The 18711-nt window shown below is 37.8% G+C and overlaps 1 protein-coding gene across 1 annotated transcript in view; it reads left to right on the top strand.

Annotated features, from left to right (window-relative positions):
- The window catches only part of LOC128986700 (uncharacterized), an 85506-nt gene that overhangs the window by 11065 nt on the left and 55730 nt on the right, over positions 1-18711 (top strand). Inside the window, exon 3 of the mRNA XM_054407189.1 lies at positions 10220-10390. Within this exon, the coding sequence (XP_054263164.1) occupies positions 10220-10390 (171 nt within the window). The remainder of the gene's footprint in view (positions 1-10219; positions 10391-18711) is intronic.

The following is an 18711-nucleotide window of genomic DNA, read 5'->3' on the forward strand; positions in this document are numbered from 1 at the left end:
TCACGACCAAACACACTATAATCCATAAGGTTGGATTGGTCGTGAAAAACCCCGCGATGGTCGTGAAACTTTGGTCGTGAAATTACGTGTTATTTGGCTCTGTTCTGGCGGTAGCCCTGCACCTCATGTTCGAGGATACAAAGTGGACTTCTAGGTTAATCTAGCAATTGAAATATCTTATAAAAAAAAATTAACACCATGTCTACTTCATCGAATGACTACGTACGGTCATGGACACACCAAAATTACAAAAAACACAATCTTTCCTTTATTAATCTTGTAATTCCTCCTTTCAACTCGAAACGACCGGCACTACAATCCTGACGTACACCCCGAACTAGTCTCTAAAACCAACTGACTCCATCGACGCCAGGCTTGCCACTGTCGTGCTCCAAAGTTGAAAATTTTTCCCAAATGGTCGTGACGCCAAATCGAGGGACAGACTTATTTTGTCATGGTAGTCAGTTTGCAATGACAATAAAATTATAATATGCTCCTTTTTTGTAAGTTTAATAACCATTGATGACATAAAAATATAGCTTTATATATTTCGGCATGAATAATTAGTCTAAAAACAGCGTGAAAGTTGGAAAATGTACCCTAGGGACACGTCATGGTCGTGAATTTCGAGACTTTAAAAATACGAAAAAAATACCTAGAACCTATTTAAAACCAAATAAATGTGTGTAACATGTTGCCCCCGTCCCAAACAATATTAAAACACATAATAATAAACTACAAATCCAGTATCTACGAAGTAAAAGGCCAGGGACATGAAAACGTACGTTTTTAAATTTTCACTCAGGCCTATCCCATAAGTATGGCAGATTCATCTGTTAGTTGTACTATTAAATCTTGCTCTCTGTTTTATTATCCTTCTGTAATGAAATTGGGATAAATAAACGTATTTCATTTAATTTAATTTCACATTTAAATGCTATTTATGAAGGGGAATACCAAATTGAAACTTGTGTGTAGCTACATTAACCATCCTAAATTATCGGGTTTTCATAGAAAACTAGTACACCTGTTGCTCGAATTCGAGCAAATTGCAAAAACGGAATAACCCTAAAAGTCATATAAATTTCGATGTAAAAGAGTGAACACCAAGATAATGTAATCAAACACTCCACTCCAGTTAGTTATTGAAACTGAAAACCAACTCACTCTGAAAACGAACGTTCTTGAGTGTATCATTTATTTACTATGAACAGCTGTAATTAATACAAATTATTCATCTGTTTAAGTAAACAAAATATTTTCTTCATGAGAAATACATTGGAATTTTGATGGCCTGTGGGGCAAAGCCCGAGGACTTTTATTGCAGGATTTGGTGAAAGGGGGCATCTACACAAAAAATACTTTATTTTGAAATGAAATGAAAATCTTTCTTTATTGAGGCGAACTTAGGACCTCACGGTCCTTTCTTACAGTTAACCTCTAAAAAACTAACAATACTGATAAACATTAACAAAATAAAACAATAAAGATTAAAATAAACAAATAGGTATAACAACATTACATAAATGTATTTCCCTAACACACAATCACACACACATACACCCTCTGCTGCACCCTATCCGGTTAAGGTAATATTCTTTCAGCGCCACCGTCAGTCGGGATCGGCTTTCTAAGGATTGGGATAAGGTACAGAGTTCCAAAGGCGGCATGCAGTTACTACAAAAGATTTGTTATAAAGAGTCTGTTTAGTTTTTATTAATTAGTTTTAAATAAAGGAGACATTTTTTAGTAACAGTAAAAGTTTCTATTCTCAAAAACATAACAACAACTTATTTGTAAACAGATGTAAGATAAACATGAAGAATCATATGTTATTTTAAAAGCATAGAATATTAAATATCTAAACATCTTCCCCTTTGACAAATTCAATTTTTCTTTTTCTTATGAAAAATGAGTTTCTTCTGAATTGTTTTCCATTTTTATATTGCACTACGTATGATCATGGAGTTTCACCAACTTTTACTATGATAGCTGGTTCCCAGTTCTTGGTCCGAACATCTTGTACATAAATGGGATCCTTTTAGCCGAATTTCCCATATAGGGAATAAGCTATTACCGTAGTACTCATGGTAAGACCTGGACCCGAGACCGATTTAATTTTTCATTTTGAGGTCCCTAGAGGCCAAAAACACCATCCGTTCAAATTCATATATATATTTATATATATATATATATATGTGTCCGTTAGCGCGATAACTCGAGCAAAAATGATCCGATTTTGATGAAATTTGGTACAAACGTGTAAACCTACGTTTATTCGAACGAGTTCGCGATCCAGCATAATCGGACCATGGGAACGGGGGTTTATGGGGTAAAAATGGGTTTTTCCCATTTTTGAACCTAAAAACAAAAAATTTTGCAATTTCTTTCTAAACCGTTTTGTAGAGCTTAAAAAAAGAAATAATTTAGTATATTGAAGCGCTGTTGTATGCCTAACGGTCACGGAGAAAATTCAAAAATAGTGTAATTAAAAATTCCCATGTTATTCTTATGGAGAAAATGAAAATTGTTGTAGTTTACTTGTTTATGGGTATATATTGATAAAATGACAGAAAGTCAGACACTTGGGAGTGAACAACTCTTTCTAGGGCTTTAGAGAGAGCAGGAAGAATGCTTATTGGTCTGTAGTCTTGCGGAAGCGATGGGGATGAGATCTTATTCAAGGGACGGACAAGCGCAGACTTCCAATTTTCTGGGAAAATGCCTAATCTCAGTGAGGTGTTGAATATGAAAGTTATTGTTGGGAGGAGAGCAAACAAGATACGTTTAATTAAGGAAATTGGGATTCTGTCAGAACCAGTGGCATCAGACGTTATCCGTCTTATAGCCTTCAAAACATCAACCTGCAATACTGGCTTAAAGTTAAATTGGGGAATAGTATTAGGCAATTGACGTTATTTTAACTCAGTTAAATGGTTCTGAACTATTTGACTGTTTTCATGTGATGAGACTGATACGAAATAATTGTTCAAATCATTTAAAGGCATTGATAATGGGACAGAGTCAACTTGCTTTCCAAATCCAAGACGTTTTAAATTTCGCCAGCGAACTGCAGATGATTGCTTTCCTTCAGAAAACAACCTATGAAAATATTGGAGTCGAGAATTGTGTAAACGTTGTTTTACTTGATTTCTAAGCTGGCGATATTGGGCCATAAGCCCCTGGTCCCTAGTTCTTTTAGCTCTGCGATGGACTGAATCCCGCGGAGCCATTAAGCCAATGATCTCATCAGTAATCCAAGGGACAGGGCGACCTTTACTAACTCTACGATTGACAATTGGGGCGTGTTTGTCATATAATTGCAAAATGGCTTCATTAAGTGAATCGGCCATATCATCTACTGACTCCAGAGAGAGTACCTATGGAGTGCCAAGGGGTTAAATTTACAAAAGACAAAAAATTTACTTCATTAAAATTTTGAAAATTTCTGTAAGAGATTAATTTGGGTTTGTACTTGGGAGCTCTCATACTAATGGCACAATAAATGAGGTCATGTCGGGAAATTGCAGGGACTGGAAGCTGGCTATGGTGGACTGACAACTCTGAATCACTCAAAATAATAAGGTCTAATAAGAGCGTGTCACGTAGATTTGCAAACTGACCTTACATTTTTGAAAAAGTCCCTTGGGCTCTGCCCCAGTGGCTTTAAAAATTCCCATGTTTTCCTTATGAAGAACATAATTGTTTACATTTTGATCAGCTGTATAATTTTATTGCTGTTATTTACTTTTCAATTCAATGAAACACATTGAGTACATTTATTTACTATTTGAGTTTGTGTAAACATAACCCCCAAGACGGATCGTGTTAGTATGGTTGTATCTTAAATTTGTGTATTTATCGTTGTTTTGTGTCGCTATGATGGATTGTGTTAGCATGATTGTAACTTAAATTTGTGCATTTATCGTCGTTTTGTGTAGCTATAATTTGTTTATTATTTGTTGTTTATTTCTTTTAAATGTCTCCGACACAACGACAACGAAACATAGACAGGAGGCGCAATCGTGATAACGACCGCAGCTACAGAACAGTGGCGCGTAATAGGCTTAACTCATCAGCTTAACAGTCTGAACATGAACCTGGACAACTTCAACTATTTGGTTACAAATGCACCCTTACACTACCCCAAAACGACTTTTCGTTCTCAATTGGCCCTCTATTAATGACCTGTGTTGCTTGTACAGCGAGGCATTTTGAGAAGGAGAGAACCGTCCGGAATGCTTTAGGTTTATCAATAACGAAGATAAACAGGGTCTGAGTTACACAACGGTAATATTTGAGTTGACTCTTTTAAATTCATTGTAAATATGACTGTTATTCAATCTGAAATAACTCCTGTAATACTTTGTAATTGCTCGAATTCGAGCTACATGTACACTAGTAATAATAAATACTCATTAAGCAACAATAAAAAATAAATTATGATAACAATGTAATTGAGTTGTTAGCAAACAAAATTAATATTAATTACAGCAAATAAAATATCAAATTAAAATAGCACCACGATAAAATAAATAAAATATTATTCATATGAGCATTCACTGATTATTTTCTTGATTAATTTATTACAATGAAATAAATAAATACAAATTAATTAACATAAATACCTTAAAATGTATTTCCTAGCTTTCAATATATAGTATTTTACATAGCATTTATCGATAGTAATAAAATAAAATTGAAATAATAAATACTCATTTAGTATCAATAGTAAATAATTATAATAATAATGCGTTTATGGATGACCATAAATAAAACATTAGATTTAAAATACCAAAAAAATTACATACCGGTACATGAGCATTTATAAATACTTAACCAAATATCATGAAAACTGAAACAGACGAATACTTGAATAAATGTTAACAAATAATATATCTCAAATAATGTTTATGATATTTTACTTGTGATTGGGTGAATCGGTTGCTCCGCACGCAGGTGACACATCCCCCAGCCGGGTAGCGACGCCCTTCTTGCCAGCCTGGTCCACCCACAGCACCCTGCCGTCTGTGGTCCATGCGTTTCCCTCCCCATGGATTGTCGCCGCTTTCTTCAGCACCTCTACTCGGCGAGCTGTCAGGTCCTCCTTAATGGTGATCCCAGTTCCCTTAAGTTTCTTCTTCAAACACTCGCCGACGTTCCCGAAGCTCGTGAAGCGGACGATGATAGGACGCTGTCGTCTTCTTCCGTCAGGTGCTAGCCCAGGCTCCTTCCCGACTCTGTGCGGTCTGCACACGGCGGCCTCGGTTAGCTCCACGCCCAGCTTATCTCTGCAGATGTTGTGTCGCAGATGTCTGCAGATGTCTTCTTTCGCAGTCTCCTCGACGCCGAATATCCTTATATTGTTACGTCGCTGGTACTGCTCCAGCTCGTCTGTCCTCTCCTCCAGCCTCGCCTCCACGCCCTGCAGTCTGTCCGACAGTTTGGCAACCTCGCCGCGAAGACTGACCAGCTCTTCATTGGCGGCTGACATGGCGGCTCGCACTGCCGACTCCACCACTTCCTTCATCTTGTCGGCCAGCTTGGCAACTAGGGTGTCGAGCACACTGCTCCCTGCGAGGTAGTCGGTGACACAGGTTTGGATGTAAGCGGTGTCGATGACGTCCGTCTTAGGCATCGTAGACGTAAGAGTCTCTGTTGGCGTGGACGGAGCAGATAACGACCGCTCGAGCTTCTTATCAGCGCGCGAGTCGGACAACGGCACTGGCTTGACCTTTGCACCGGAACGTAGATGAGGCGGCGACCGGATCATTAAACAGTAAATACCGAATAACTATTAAATAGCTTACTGTTTATAGGCTTGAAGTCGATGTTGGCACTGAGAAATCCTTGCGCTTTCCGTAGGTACAAATTACTCCGTAAAATTCTAAGATTAAACCAGAAAAATCAGTAAAAAACACGGAGTATCAGTATTTTGACACATCGTTTGTAAAAATACGTTCATTATTAACGGAGGTGTACTTAGTGTTTCGTAGAAATCGCCTTCACGTATTATATATAAGGATAGGCCTTCATCCAGTTATGAATACCCAGGGATTTTATGTCATGCATATCTAATTTGAATTAAAATGATGCAAACAGAAAAATCTTTTTCGTTATTGACTTCAATTTATCTGATTTTGTCCAAACGTGGCTTGTTGTGTTTACAAATCAATGAATCTTTAATAGATTATTATAGGCGAGCTTTGAGACAGTAAAATTTGCGAGAAATAATTGATTTGGTTCAGCCTTATTTCATGACCATCCTATTGTTTGGACCATCCTATGCGTTGGCCTGGAGCAGTAGCTTCAGTTCTGTTTCCAGGCTGTTGCCAACCTCTCAACAAAAATTCACTACAAATCCCTGCCGTTAGATTTGCCCTTGACCAAAAATATGCTTGGCTTTCACATCATTACGCTCTGTCTCGTGAACCCAAGTTTTAGGCGTCACTTATTATATAGTCCGGGACCATCGTCTGGTCGCAGACTATGAAGTCCCGAGCTCGTGAACCGCCCCTAAACGTGATAACAGTTTGTTTAGACATATTTTAGCTTAAAATATTTAGATATTAGTATTATTTTGTAGGGTGAGCAATTAGGTACACATACTTAGGCCTACTTCGTAAAAATACTGGGAATGAAGCTCAACTTTAATTATTTAATTTAATGGAACACTTGTCTTCCAGAGTTAGAGTTAAAAAAGTTATTTTGCAATAAGAATTTAACCTTGTTCATTTTTAAACACTTTTATTCAAATTTTAAAACATCACCACAATTCCAAATAAAAATATGAATATTAGAACATAACCTATACTTCAACATAAATCAGAATTAACCAGCACTAGCACTAACAGCTTGTATCCAGCCGTATGGTTCTGGCTACTTAACAGTGTAAGGGGGAGATGGTTTTACAAATGTAAATTAGAGGTTTTAGAGTTACTTACTATTGTAGATAGGAGGTGAGAGACCTTGCCAACTAGTAAAAAAACTGGAGGTGTTTAGGTAAACACTGCAGGCTTTGCACTCAGTAGCAGAGCGATCAGATAAATAGGCAATAGACTGGGGTCAGTCGACCAGGAGGGGAGCCACGGGAGGTGGTGAGTACTGGTCCTGTTAATATTGTTGGGGTCAGCTCCGAAGGGAGAGTTTTAAGGGTAAAGTCTTGGTTTCGGGACAAAGAGTAGAGTTCAGTTTTGTTCTGTCGGAGAAACTTGGGAGTCTTGAGTTTAAAGGGGTTTTCATTTAGTGGTCGTTTTGAGTAAAAAGGGAGAAGTTCATTGTTATTACTATTCAATTCACGTATCAGACGTTTAAAGTAAAACGGAGAACCTTGCTTAGCGATTGCGCTGCCTCCAGAGCGGTTCTGTGGTCGGCTCTCACGTTGTAATTATAATAATCTCATTTTTAGGGTTGATGTTTGTTTTAGAGCTCAATTGAAATAAAGACTTGATGGTTATAATATATATTTATTACTTGACTTATTACGGAAAGTAAATAAGAGAAACGTCTTATAACACTTAAAAGATATATTTACGCTTATACTGTTACTCACAAGACGGTAAATATACAAAAAAGATGGTAAGTGGTGTTCGATTTTGATTGGACACTCCAATCATCATCAGACCCAATAGGTGAATGACAAGAATCTTGAATGGCGTCCCTACTTATACCCTATTGGCTACCGGAAACACCGGCCAATACATTTTTATAAGTACAACTGGAATCAAAATTTACTTGTTCATTAATCAACTTAATTCTATTTTTACATTTTTCCTTATAAATATACAATTCTTCCCAAGCATTCATCACATATCCCTTCTTACAATTCTTTAAAATACATAGATTATCCTCCATTTTTCCTATTGAGTGTCCATTTTGTAACAGGTGTTGTGCGACGTTTGATCTTTCAGGTTTGTTGTTTCTCCATGCAGATATGTGGTTTTTGAAGCGGTTGACGAAGTTCACAGTCTGTCCAATGTAGAAGCTATCACAATCGTTACAATTGATTTTATAGATGCCCGATGCGTCGAATCTGTTACAATCTTCTATTTTTGGGTGCAGTATTTTACTCATGGTGTTCTGAGTCCTGTAGGCTATCGAAACTCCGTATTTCTTGAATCTGTTAGCAGTCCTTTGTGTTGTAGTCCCCGTGTAGCTAAATGTGACATATCTGGTGTTTTCCTCTTTTATCTCTTCTAAAGTTGTTCTGCTGTGTAGTGTATTCTGTCTATTGAGTTTTCTTTTCGTCTTTCTTGCGATGTCCTCTATTGTCTTGGTTCGAAATCCATTAACTTGAGTGATCTTCTTAATGGTGTCCAGTTCTTTCCTCCTATTGGCTTGGCTAAGTGGGATCTTATAGGCTCGGTACAGCATGGATCTAAAGGCTGCGGTCTTGTGGATTGTCGGATGGATAGACTTGCTGTTTATTGTAGTGTCCGTTTGCGTAGGTTTTCTGTAGATGTCAAACTCGATCTTGCTGTCTTTTCTCTCTAATGTCAGGTCCAGGAAGTTGATCTTTTCGTTTTCTTCAAACTCGTTGGTAAAGGTGAGGTTCGAATGGTGGCTGTTAAGTGTCTGCATCATCGTTTCGTGCTCTTGTTCCTGAGCTTGTCTGAAAATAACAAGAATGTCGTCTACATATCTAACATACAGTTTTACATCATGATTCTTTCTTAAATTCGTTAACATTTCTTTTTCCTGATGCTGTAAAAATATTTCTGACAAAATTGCCGAAAAATTGGACTTCCCATAGCTAAACCATCTGTTTGTTCGTAAAATCTATTGTTAAATCTAAAATAATTTTGTTTCAAAACAGTCATAAGCAATTTTACAATCTGATTGACATATTCATTGTCTAAACTATTCTGCAAAAGCCTACATTTAACAAGAGCTACAGTTTTAGATACAGGTATGTTGGTGTACAGATTTGAGATATCAAATGAGACTATACTACTATTTGAATCTATATCTATGTTCTTTACATGTTCAACAAATTCATAACTATTCTTTACATTGTATATATATTCTAATTCTAAATCATTGCTGAGCTTACTTGCTAACAATTTTGAAACATTGTCGGTAGGAGCACATTTAAAGTTAACTAAGGGTCTGATGGGTACATTCTTCTTGTGTATTTTCGGGATCCCTTTCATCACGGGTGCTTTGGAATTTAGGATGTTCATCTTCTGTCAACATTCTTCGGTAACCACTCTGGTGCATCTCTTCACGACGTCGGATAGCTCTTTTTGGTACTTCTGCGTTGGATCCTTTTTCAGCTCTTTGAAGTTATTTTCTTTGATGAAATCTTCAGTCTTCTTTATATATTCTTCCTTTTCAAGCACTACGATGGCGTTGCTTTTGTCCGCTTTCATGACGATTGAGTTATTCTCTTCCAGCTTCTTCTTTATTTCGTTGCAGGTCTTCAGTTCTTCCTTTCTGCTGGGATCTATGGGTCTTTGGCTGGTGAAAGCGTTTGTTGTCACTTCCTTCCGAACGGCATAATGGTCTACGTCTCTGAGTGATTTTACATTTGCTTCAACTTCAGTAGCTAGTAGTTCGTTTTCGTCCATCTTCTTCACAACAGAAAAGCGGGAAGTTGCCTTTCATAGAACTGTTCCGATCAGAAGTGTTCGGTAAATAACGCCAGCACTCGGCTGTGCGCTAGCGACAAATGTTAGCGATTCTGTCGTTTACTACAAACAGGCTTCTCCCCTCACCCCGCTCCCCGTTACCTGGTAGGGCGGTTCACACTGCGTGTGAGAACCCACCATGCCGCTTGACACCGGAGATAAGAGCTTCATTCCCAATCTCAAAAATAGTTGACATATTTTTTTGTAAAAAAATCAATAAGTTGATGTTATCTGCACTACTTGCTGACAAAATTTATTGTTTGATCATTTATGCAAGGCTTTCACTGAAGCTGTGAACATACACACTAGCCGCCACCGAATGTACCAGTAATCAAGGTTCTAAATACAAAAAGTGTTTTATTGGTTGTGGATGCGTGTCTCTGCTGGCCTAAGCGTATAAAGCAGAGGATAACACACAATTGCTAGCCTAAATCATATGGTAAAAGGGAGCTATCTCTGACAAGCTACTCAGTGAGATGTTCATTACTTTTTCTGTGGTTCAACTTAAAAATTCATTACATAATGGACAGGAATATCCAACATTACTTTACTACTATCTAATCTATGGCGATTTAATAACTCTTTTTCAGTACTGCATGGAAACATTCATTTTGGCATTTATGATCATCATTTTCTTGGTGTTCCTACGGATTTTATTTGTTAACATAAAGGGAGTTCAACATAGTCTTATGAGTAACACGTTAAAAAAATATAGATGCATCAAACACATCAGGAATGCATGGAATGAACTTCAAGAAAATGTAAGTAGGACAAAAAATTACAACTTTTTTTTACTATAGTTGTGTGCTGCCTTCCGGATTACTTCTCAAATAATATAAAAGAGGTTAAATTACCTAATTATTGTCCAAGTAATCATGAAGTCGTCTATAAGGTGACTGGTTTTGTCGTCTATGGCATCATTGTTAAGCTAGACGTAAAATATATCACTCTAAGGAGGTCGTTTTGATTCTCTAAAAACTTGTAGCACAAAGGCATAAAAAAATGATCAAATGCATGGCCATACAAACTGGCATTACTACACGGCCGCGGGTACATGGTTTAGGTTTAGACTGAAGCCATGTCTTCCTCTCCCCACCTTCCCCCTAGAGTTATCAGCTGCTGATAAGATCTTGTCTATGTTCAAGACGGTCTCATCTATATATTTAATACACAGTTGTAACACTGTTTTCTCAGTAATTACTGGACCGATCTACAAGATTTATGTCTCAAATTAAAGGGGATAGTGTGTAGATTTGCCGAACTTACTTAGAATTTACGTTTTTTCTAAGGGTTACGACCTACAGCCCTTTAAAGGTCGAGTCAATACAATTCTTATTGAAGAATAAAATACACAGTTTATAAATTATTTGTCAGCTGTTTTAATGTTTGCCAGACATTTGTTATTATTTTTATAACCTCACTTTCAGTATGCAATTATTAAACTTGGAGTTTCTGTTTATACACACACGATTTTGATCAAGGAAAGTGTATTTGTTAACTTATTTTTGAAATGTTTTAGTTTTCCTGCAAAGTGATCTGAAGGAAAATGGTAATTGAGTTTAAGTTTGAGTATGGAATGTGAAATAATACCCATAGTAGGGAACGGAAACTTATTGTTTTGATCAATATAATTTATTCTCTACGCCCACCAGAATAATCATGGGGAAATCCGCTTGCAAGTTGTACATATAATTGCTAATGAGTGGGAAACATACAAACATTTTATAGTAGGTGACGAATCTTACTCAGATCAGTGTTAGACGTTCAGTGGTACCAAACTTTACCTTCTCGAGATGGCGAGTACGCTGGGATACGTGGAACTACAATATATCAGTTATTTTTTTTCAAGTACACAGGGAAGTTGCTTGAGAAACTGTGACTTACCATTCAGTTCTGGCGAAGAAGTATGTGACTTAATGTTTAATGGTAATGTTGACTCGGGTCATTATAGCGTTATAAAACTTTATCATTAACCCCAGGGTGTGAAAAGTACAAAAAGAAAAAGAAAAGGTAATCATTAACCGGGCGTAAAGAGACATACCGAACGAAAAAAAAACATGTAGAGAACCATCGAACTAAAAAGGTAAAGAGCAGTGATGGTGTTAAATGTGCTTTGGAAGTCCCTTCTAAAAATACCATTTTTTTTTTAATTGGGGTCGTTAGATTGGATTTGTCAGTACTGCAAATCAATGAATTTTGATTGAGTCAGAACAGAATAACTGGGACACAAATATTTTTTTCTTATGTTGTCACAAGGGGAAGGTAAAATGAACTCCTTATCAACATTTTGAGTTTAAGGAAAATCTTATCAACAGCGACTATAAAAAAAGTATTAAGGGTCAAAAGAGACAAACAACTATTTGAGTAAAATATAATACAAATCTGCATTTGAAATGGCCAGTTCTAAGTCTCACTTGAATCAACATCTTTCTGGTAGTGGTAGTCTACATAGTTTTAAAATCCACGACTCCTTTTCCATCAAATTGGACCATTAATACCCTCTAAAATTGAACAAAGTATGGCCAAAGTTATATGTACGACGTAAACACAGCTTTTACTCACAGTATGGGTCAAAGATTCGTGTAATGTGACCAACTGCTGATGCGTGATTTACATGTAGGCTAAGTGACTATCTTTATTCAATACAACAAATGTAATGTTAAAAAACGACGAATATAGGAATATACTTGAACAAATTATCTAAATATCATAAATAGCTGCTTATTAGGTTATCAGCATTGCCCAGTTCATATACTATTTATTTTTCAAATGAAACTCGAATTAATATAAAACATTCATTTGGTTAAAATAATATATCGGTTTGATTAACATAAAATAGTTTATACAGGCAAACTATCAGTTCTATTTCATGTAAAAATTAAACAACCCCTAAATAAAATACAAAGATAAACAGTATTTGTTAATTATTATTTCTTTTATTGCTGACAATATTCCCGTGGCAGAGCACGGGCGGTTAACTAGTACATTATAATAGCTTCAAATAAGGATTTTTCATTCAGGATATACTGGGGGTGGTTTTTTTTTTGTAGCCTTGTAATTTTTTTATTCTTTGATAGTGTTCAGAAATCTTTCTCTTCCTTTATGGGGTCATAAAACCTCTAATTTAGTTTTGATATCTGTGTAATCATGTTTATTATTAACTAGCGTACCCGTCGCGCGTTGCTGCGATTTTAGAATAAGACTTCTTAAGATTACATTCAATCTATTGTACATTGTGTTAATAACAATAAAACATATTTATTTATTACCTAAATTTATATAAAATTTAAAAAGTAGTTTTGCTTTCAAACATTTATTCAAAGGGCTTTTTAAAAAACAATGGAGCTCGTTCGCTGTGCTCACTTGCCTTCAGGTTTAGCTTGTTCGCTACGCTAACTCGCCTCCAGTAGAAGTTCGTTCGCTACGCTCACTCACCTTATGGCTGCAATTTAGCTGTTGTCATAAATTTTAAAAAATAATAGTGCTCTACCCTGTTGGTAAAGCTATTAACTTTTTAATGCTATTGAACATCACAGAATCAAATTGTTTAGTTGAACCAGCTGTTAAGATTCTTTAATTCCATTTAAATATGAATACTCATAAGGTTAACATGGGAAACTCCAGAGCCACTGGGGCGAAGCCCTTTTGACGGATCTGCACCAAACTTCACACAAACCATCCTTGAATAATGCTTAATAATGCCTGAAAGTTTCATTACAATCTGTCGAGTGGTTTCGGAGTCCATAAAGGACAAAACAAACATACATTGGATTTTATATATTACTAGCTGGCCCGACAGACGTCGTCCTGTCCTATTGTGGTTTTATGTCACATGCTCGTTCATTTTCAAGATGAGCTCGTTCGCATGGCTCAATCACGTCCTGGTTGAAGTTCGTTCGCTACGCTCACTCACCTTTAGGTTGGAGCTCGTTCGCTGCGCTCACTTGCCTTCAGGTTAGCTCGTTCGCTACGCTAACTCGCCTCCAGGTTGAAGTTCGTTCGCTACGCTTACTCACCTTTTGGTTGCAAATTAGCTGCTCTCATAGATTAAAAATAAAAATAGTGCTGCACCCTGTTGGTAAACCTATTAACTATTTAATGCTATTGAACATCACAGAATCAAATTGTTTAGTTGCACCAGCTGTTAAGATTCTTTAATTCCATTTGAATATGAGTACTCATAAGGTTAACATGGGAAACTCCAGAGCCACTGGGGCGGAGCCCTATTGACGGATCTGCACCAAACTTCACACAAACCATCCTTGAATAATGCTTAATAATGCCTGAAAGTTTCATTACAATCTGTCGAGCGGTTTTGAAGTCCATAAAGGACAAACATACAAATATACAAACATACAAATATACAAACATACATTGGATTTTATATATATAGACTAGCTGGCCCGACAGACGTCGTCCTGTCCTATTGTGGTTTTATGTCACATGCTCGTTCATTTTCAAGATGAGCTCGTTCGCATGGCTCAATCACGTCCTGGTTGAAGTTCGTTCGCTACGCTCACTCACCTTTAGGTTGGAGCTCGTTCGCTGCGCTCACTTGCCTTCAGGTTAGCTCGTTCGCTACGCTAACTCGCCTCCAGGTTGAAGTTTGTTCGCTACGCTCATTCACCTTTTGGTTGCAAATTAGCTGTTCTCATAAATTAAAAAAAATATAGTGCTGCACCCTGTTGGTATTAACTCCTTTTAACTTTTTAATGCTATTGAACATCACAGAATCAAATTGTTTAGCTGCACCAGCTGTTAAGATTCTTTAATTCCATTTAAATATGAGTACTCATAAGGTTAACATGGGAAACTCCAGAGCCACTGGGGCGGAGCCCTATTGACGGATCTGCACCAAACTTCACACAAACCATCCTTGAATAATGCTTAATAATGCCTAAAAGTTTCATTACAATCTGTCGAGCGGTTTTGGAGTCCATAAAGGACAAACATACAAATATACATTGGATTTTATTGAGCGGAGCGAGCGAAGCTCTTTGGGATCAACTTCAATGCAACAAATAGAGAAACATCACTCAATAACGGCTGAACGCATTTCAGCTAAACTTAACTAAATTACTTAGACTAATAGTGAGATGGTTTTTAACAAAAAAATTTCAATTAGATAATGCTAATGCAATTTAAAACTAACTTAAAATTTCCAATTTTTAACATTAGACTTATGGTACTAAAGTAGCCATGACTGGTTTTTTGTTTACAAGAAAAATGTAAACAAGAGTAAGGTATTTCTGAACTTTCTAGACCTTTCTTTTAAACGTTTTTAAACCATTCCTATGATCTTAATATTTAAACAAGAAAATACCGTTGAAAAGTTGTCAAGAAACACAAAAGCCCGAAAAGTTGTCAAGAAACACAAAAGCCCGAATTCCTATTTGGTACAAATGGACAGCGGAGCAGTTTAGAGAAGAAACCGGTGCCAACTGAGACAATTTAAAATGGAAAAGAAAAAAGATTGAAATTGAAAAAAAAGGACTTGTGACATTTATTCTGTCTTAAATCAGATGATGTAATATTTATTATTATTATTGTTTGTTGTGTTTAAGTTAGTTTCGAAGTTTTCATGGTGAGTTCTATTAAAACCAGTGTTCAGTACCAATAAATAAAATATAATTTATGAAGCCTGATAATTCAGTTCATTTTAGTCTTTTAAAGGTGTTTTACATTTGAGTCTTACATTAAAATAGCCCTACATTTTTCGTAGGCCTATGTTTTATCTTTGACTATCAATACATTTCCATTTCCATTTCGTTTTGTCATGAGAGCCGAAGCCCCCTGACTGCATACCCGGTACCTATCCTTTAGGACATACCCGGGCCCCATGATGTAGGCCGAAGCTTACGCATCAACCTTTAGCACATCATGGGCGGATGACTTAAGGTCATCAGGCTCGCCGGCTGCCGAAGCAGACCCTTCGGAAGGAGGGTTGCCCCTCAATCCTAACCAGGGATTCCGGCTGCTTGTTTAAGCGTCACTCCACCTGGGTTCCACTAGGTCGAGACCTAGAGGTCCATGGTAGAGCGCCCCGACGCATTTAGTGCAAGCAACACTCGGGACCTATCTAATCCCTGACAGGCAGAACCCGCCATCGATAGCCAGGAGGAAGGGGACCGTCAGCACGCTGACGGGGGGAACCCCAACCTCCCATTTACACCGCTGCCCGATCGAGGCCTTACCCATTGCTGGGAAACCAGAGATAACCAGAGCGATAGATCCCCAGATACCCCTGGCGGGCTCGGACCCAGCACCCGATCTACTTCGTTTGCCCGTCAGACCCAACATCACTGCCAGGCCATCAGGGTTTCCCAAAAGGAGGCAGGTATAGAAGTGGGACCCACCCGGATGAACCTATCCACCAGAGGTGGCGACACCCTTGACTCAATTGAGGTTCCGGGAAGAACCCCCCACACTCAAGATAACCATACCGTCCGTGCTCAGAGACAGGGATTGGTTTGCATAAGTACCTACAAACCGTTGCCCTCACACTGCGGAAAGTTACATTGCCCTTGAGTGTCCCCGTGAGCTGCGGGTACTTGCCCGTTTTCACCTCCAGGAAAGGTTACTTCCAAAGTCGAGGATTTGCCCACTGAATGCTGGTCGCACACAACAAGCAGGCCGAAGCCCAAAGAACCACAGACACAGGTAGGTTAGAGATTATGATGTACTTCCATCTCTCCTAGAGCTAAACACCCCTCCATCCTGGATAAAGGAATGTCACTGGGACCCAATGCCCAGTCGTCCATGTCTGTGGCCAACTTGAAAATGCCGATACCAACACGGAGCATTTACCTCCCCTCTGGGGGCTAGGTATTTCACCTCCCAGGACGAGGCTACTTCCAAAGTCGAGGATATGCCTCACAAAATGTCAGTCGTACACGACAGGTAGGACTCAGTCACAACCACAAGCTACAGGCAGGTGAAAGATCTATGAACTTAATCAACACTAGCAGAGCTGAACACCCCCACCACCCTGAATGGAGGGAATGTCACTGGGTACTCTCACTTTGGGTAAACCCAAAGAGGCTGGCTTGTCCAGTCCTCCATAGCTTGTGGTCTACCTGAAGTGCCGGTTCCAACACCGGGCAATTACCTCCCCTCTGGGAGAGCTAGGGTCCGCGTGGTCGCCCAGGCCACGAACCCACGCAAGCGTGAGCCCCCTGCGGTTTCTATCAATACAACTAGACATTCCATCCCAATGTTAAATTTGTAGCCAGCTTTTTCATCAAAATCTTCTGTATCCAATGGCCAATGGTATTATTAAGGCCAGTATTAAAATGACGTCGCTAAATCGTCCTAATAATGGCAGAAGACCTACATTCCAGTTACATTACAATCATATCCTCCATCAAGAATACTTGGCATTAACAATCATAAATTATTTCCAGCAAAGAAAGCTGAGTTTAACCGATTGCAAGGGTTGAAATGAAGACCAATGTTTATGTTGCACAGTTGAATTTAAATGTCAAATTTCCTCTCCTGTTGTTATACAATAATTTTTTAATAGTTACTGTTTTTTATACTTAAATACTTTTTTATTCATATAATCATTGACATAGTTTTAGAATAAATAATCCATGATAAAAGGTTAGATTAAAATAAACCTACCTCATAGTTATGGAAAATATTATATTTAATTTCTTTGTATCAGCTGTCTGAAATTGTGAAATATGCAGTTTAGCAGTTCTTCTTGTTTACATTTAAATGACAAAGCAAATGTAAACAAACATTGTTAAGTGTTCTCATCTGCAGTCATGGAGACTAATCAATATTTACTTTTAAAATCTTCACCTCACAACCTTAAAGCCAAAGGGGCAAAGCCTACGGTCAGTATCGAAATGTGAATAGTCCTATAATGGTCCTCGGTATGGTAACTATATTTTTGTAAAATTTTAGTCCAGTTTGTACAGTAGCTTTTGCACCTATTAGTAATACACATACAGACAGACACCATTAGATTTTTATATAATAGTATAGAAGATAGATTAAATGTTCTGCAAAGGTGGAGTTAGGCTGTTTTATGGATGGTTTCGGGAAATGATCTTTAAAACGTGTTTGAAATGGGCGAGAGGTCTGGCGAATATAAAAGAAATTAAATCCAATTTCACAGCTCTACTAAGCCGCACACCATTTAAAGTTTATTTTTATGTACTCCAATTTTTTGCAAAAAAAAATTATGGCTCAAAATGTTCTTGTTCTGAATTGATATAAAAACGGAGCTCCAGGCCAGTTTGTCAAGAGCAAGGTGTTTTTTTTCCATTAATTCACTACCACTACTTTTTTTACTGCAATTCCTTTTATTCATTACCATATTTTTTTCATAATCAGCAAGTTTGGTTGGTTGGATTAATTTAGAATAGTTTCATTTTATAATTGATACTAGCTGACCCGGCGAACTTCGTATCGCCTAAGTTATAGGTTTCCCCTAAGACAGACCGATGGAAAGAAAGTACCGTTACGTTTAATTTTCAAGATGATCTCGTTCGCATCGCTCAATCACGTCCTGGTTGAAGTTCGTTCGCTACGCTCACTCACCTTTGGGTTGGAGCTCGTTCGCTACGCTCACTCACCTTTAGGTTGGAGCTCATTCGCTGCGCTCACTTGCCTTCAGGTTAGCTCGTTCGCTACGCTAACTCGCCTCCAGGTTGAAGTTCGTTCGCTACGCTCACTCACCTTTTGGTTGCAAATTAGCTGTTGTCATAAATGTAAAAGAAATAATAGTGCTGCACCCTGTTGGTAATCCTTGTAACTTTAATGCTATTGAACATCATAGAACAGAACCAACTTGTTTAATTGAAACAGCTGTTAAGATTCATTAATTCCATTTCTCATAAGGTTAACATGGGAAACTCCAGAGCCACTGGGGCGGAGCCCTTTTAAGAATTTCGAAACGGGAAATAGTTTACGTCCGATTCGCATACCTACAGAATTTACACACCAAATTTCATAACGATCGGTGAAGTCGTTCCGGAGGAGTTTGCAGACAAACACTGTGACACGAGAATTTTATATATTAGATATTTATAGACTAGGTTAACTGTTACAAATATTGGAATTGCAAAAGAAA

Source organism: Macrosteles quadrilineatus, unplaced genomic scaffold (genome assembly GCF_028750875.1).
Source record: "Macrosteles quadrilineatus isolate MER2022 unplaced genomic scaffold, UCM_ALF_1.0 Scaffold_2__2_contigs__length_208266976, whole genome shotgun sequence".
NCBI lineage: Eukaryota > Metazoa > Arthropoda > Insecta > Hemiptera > Cicadellidae > Macrosteles > Macrosteles quadrilineatus.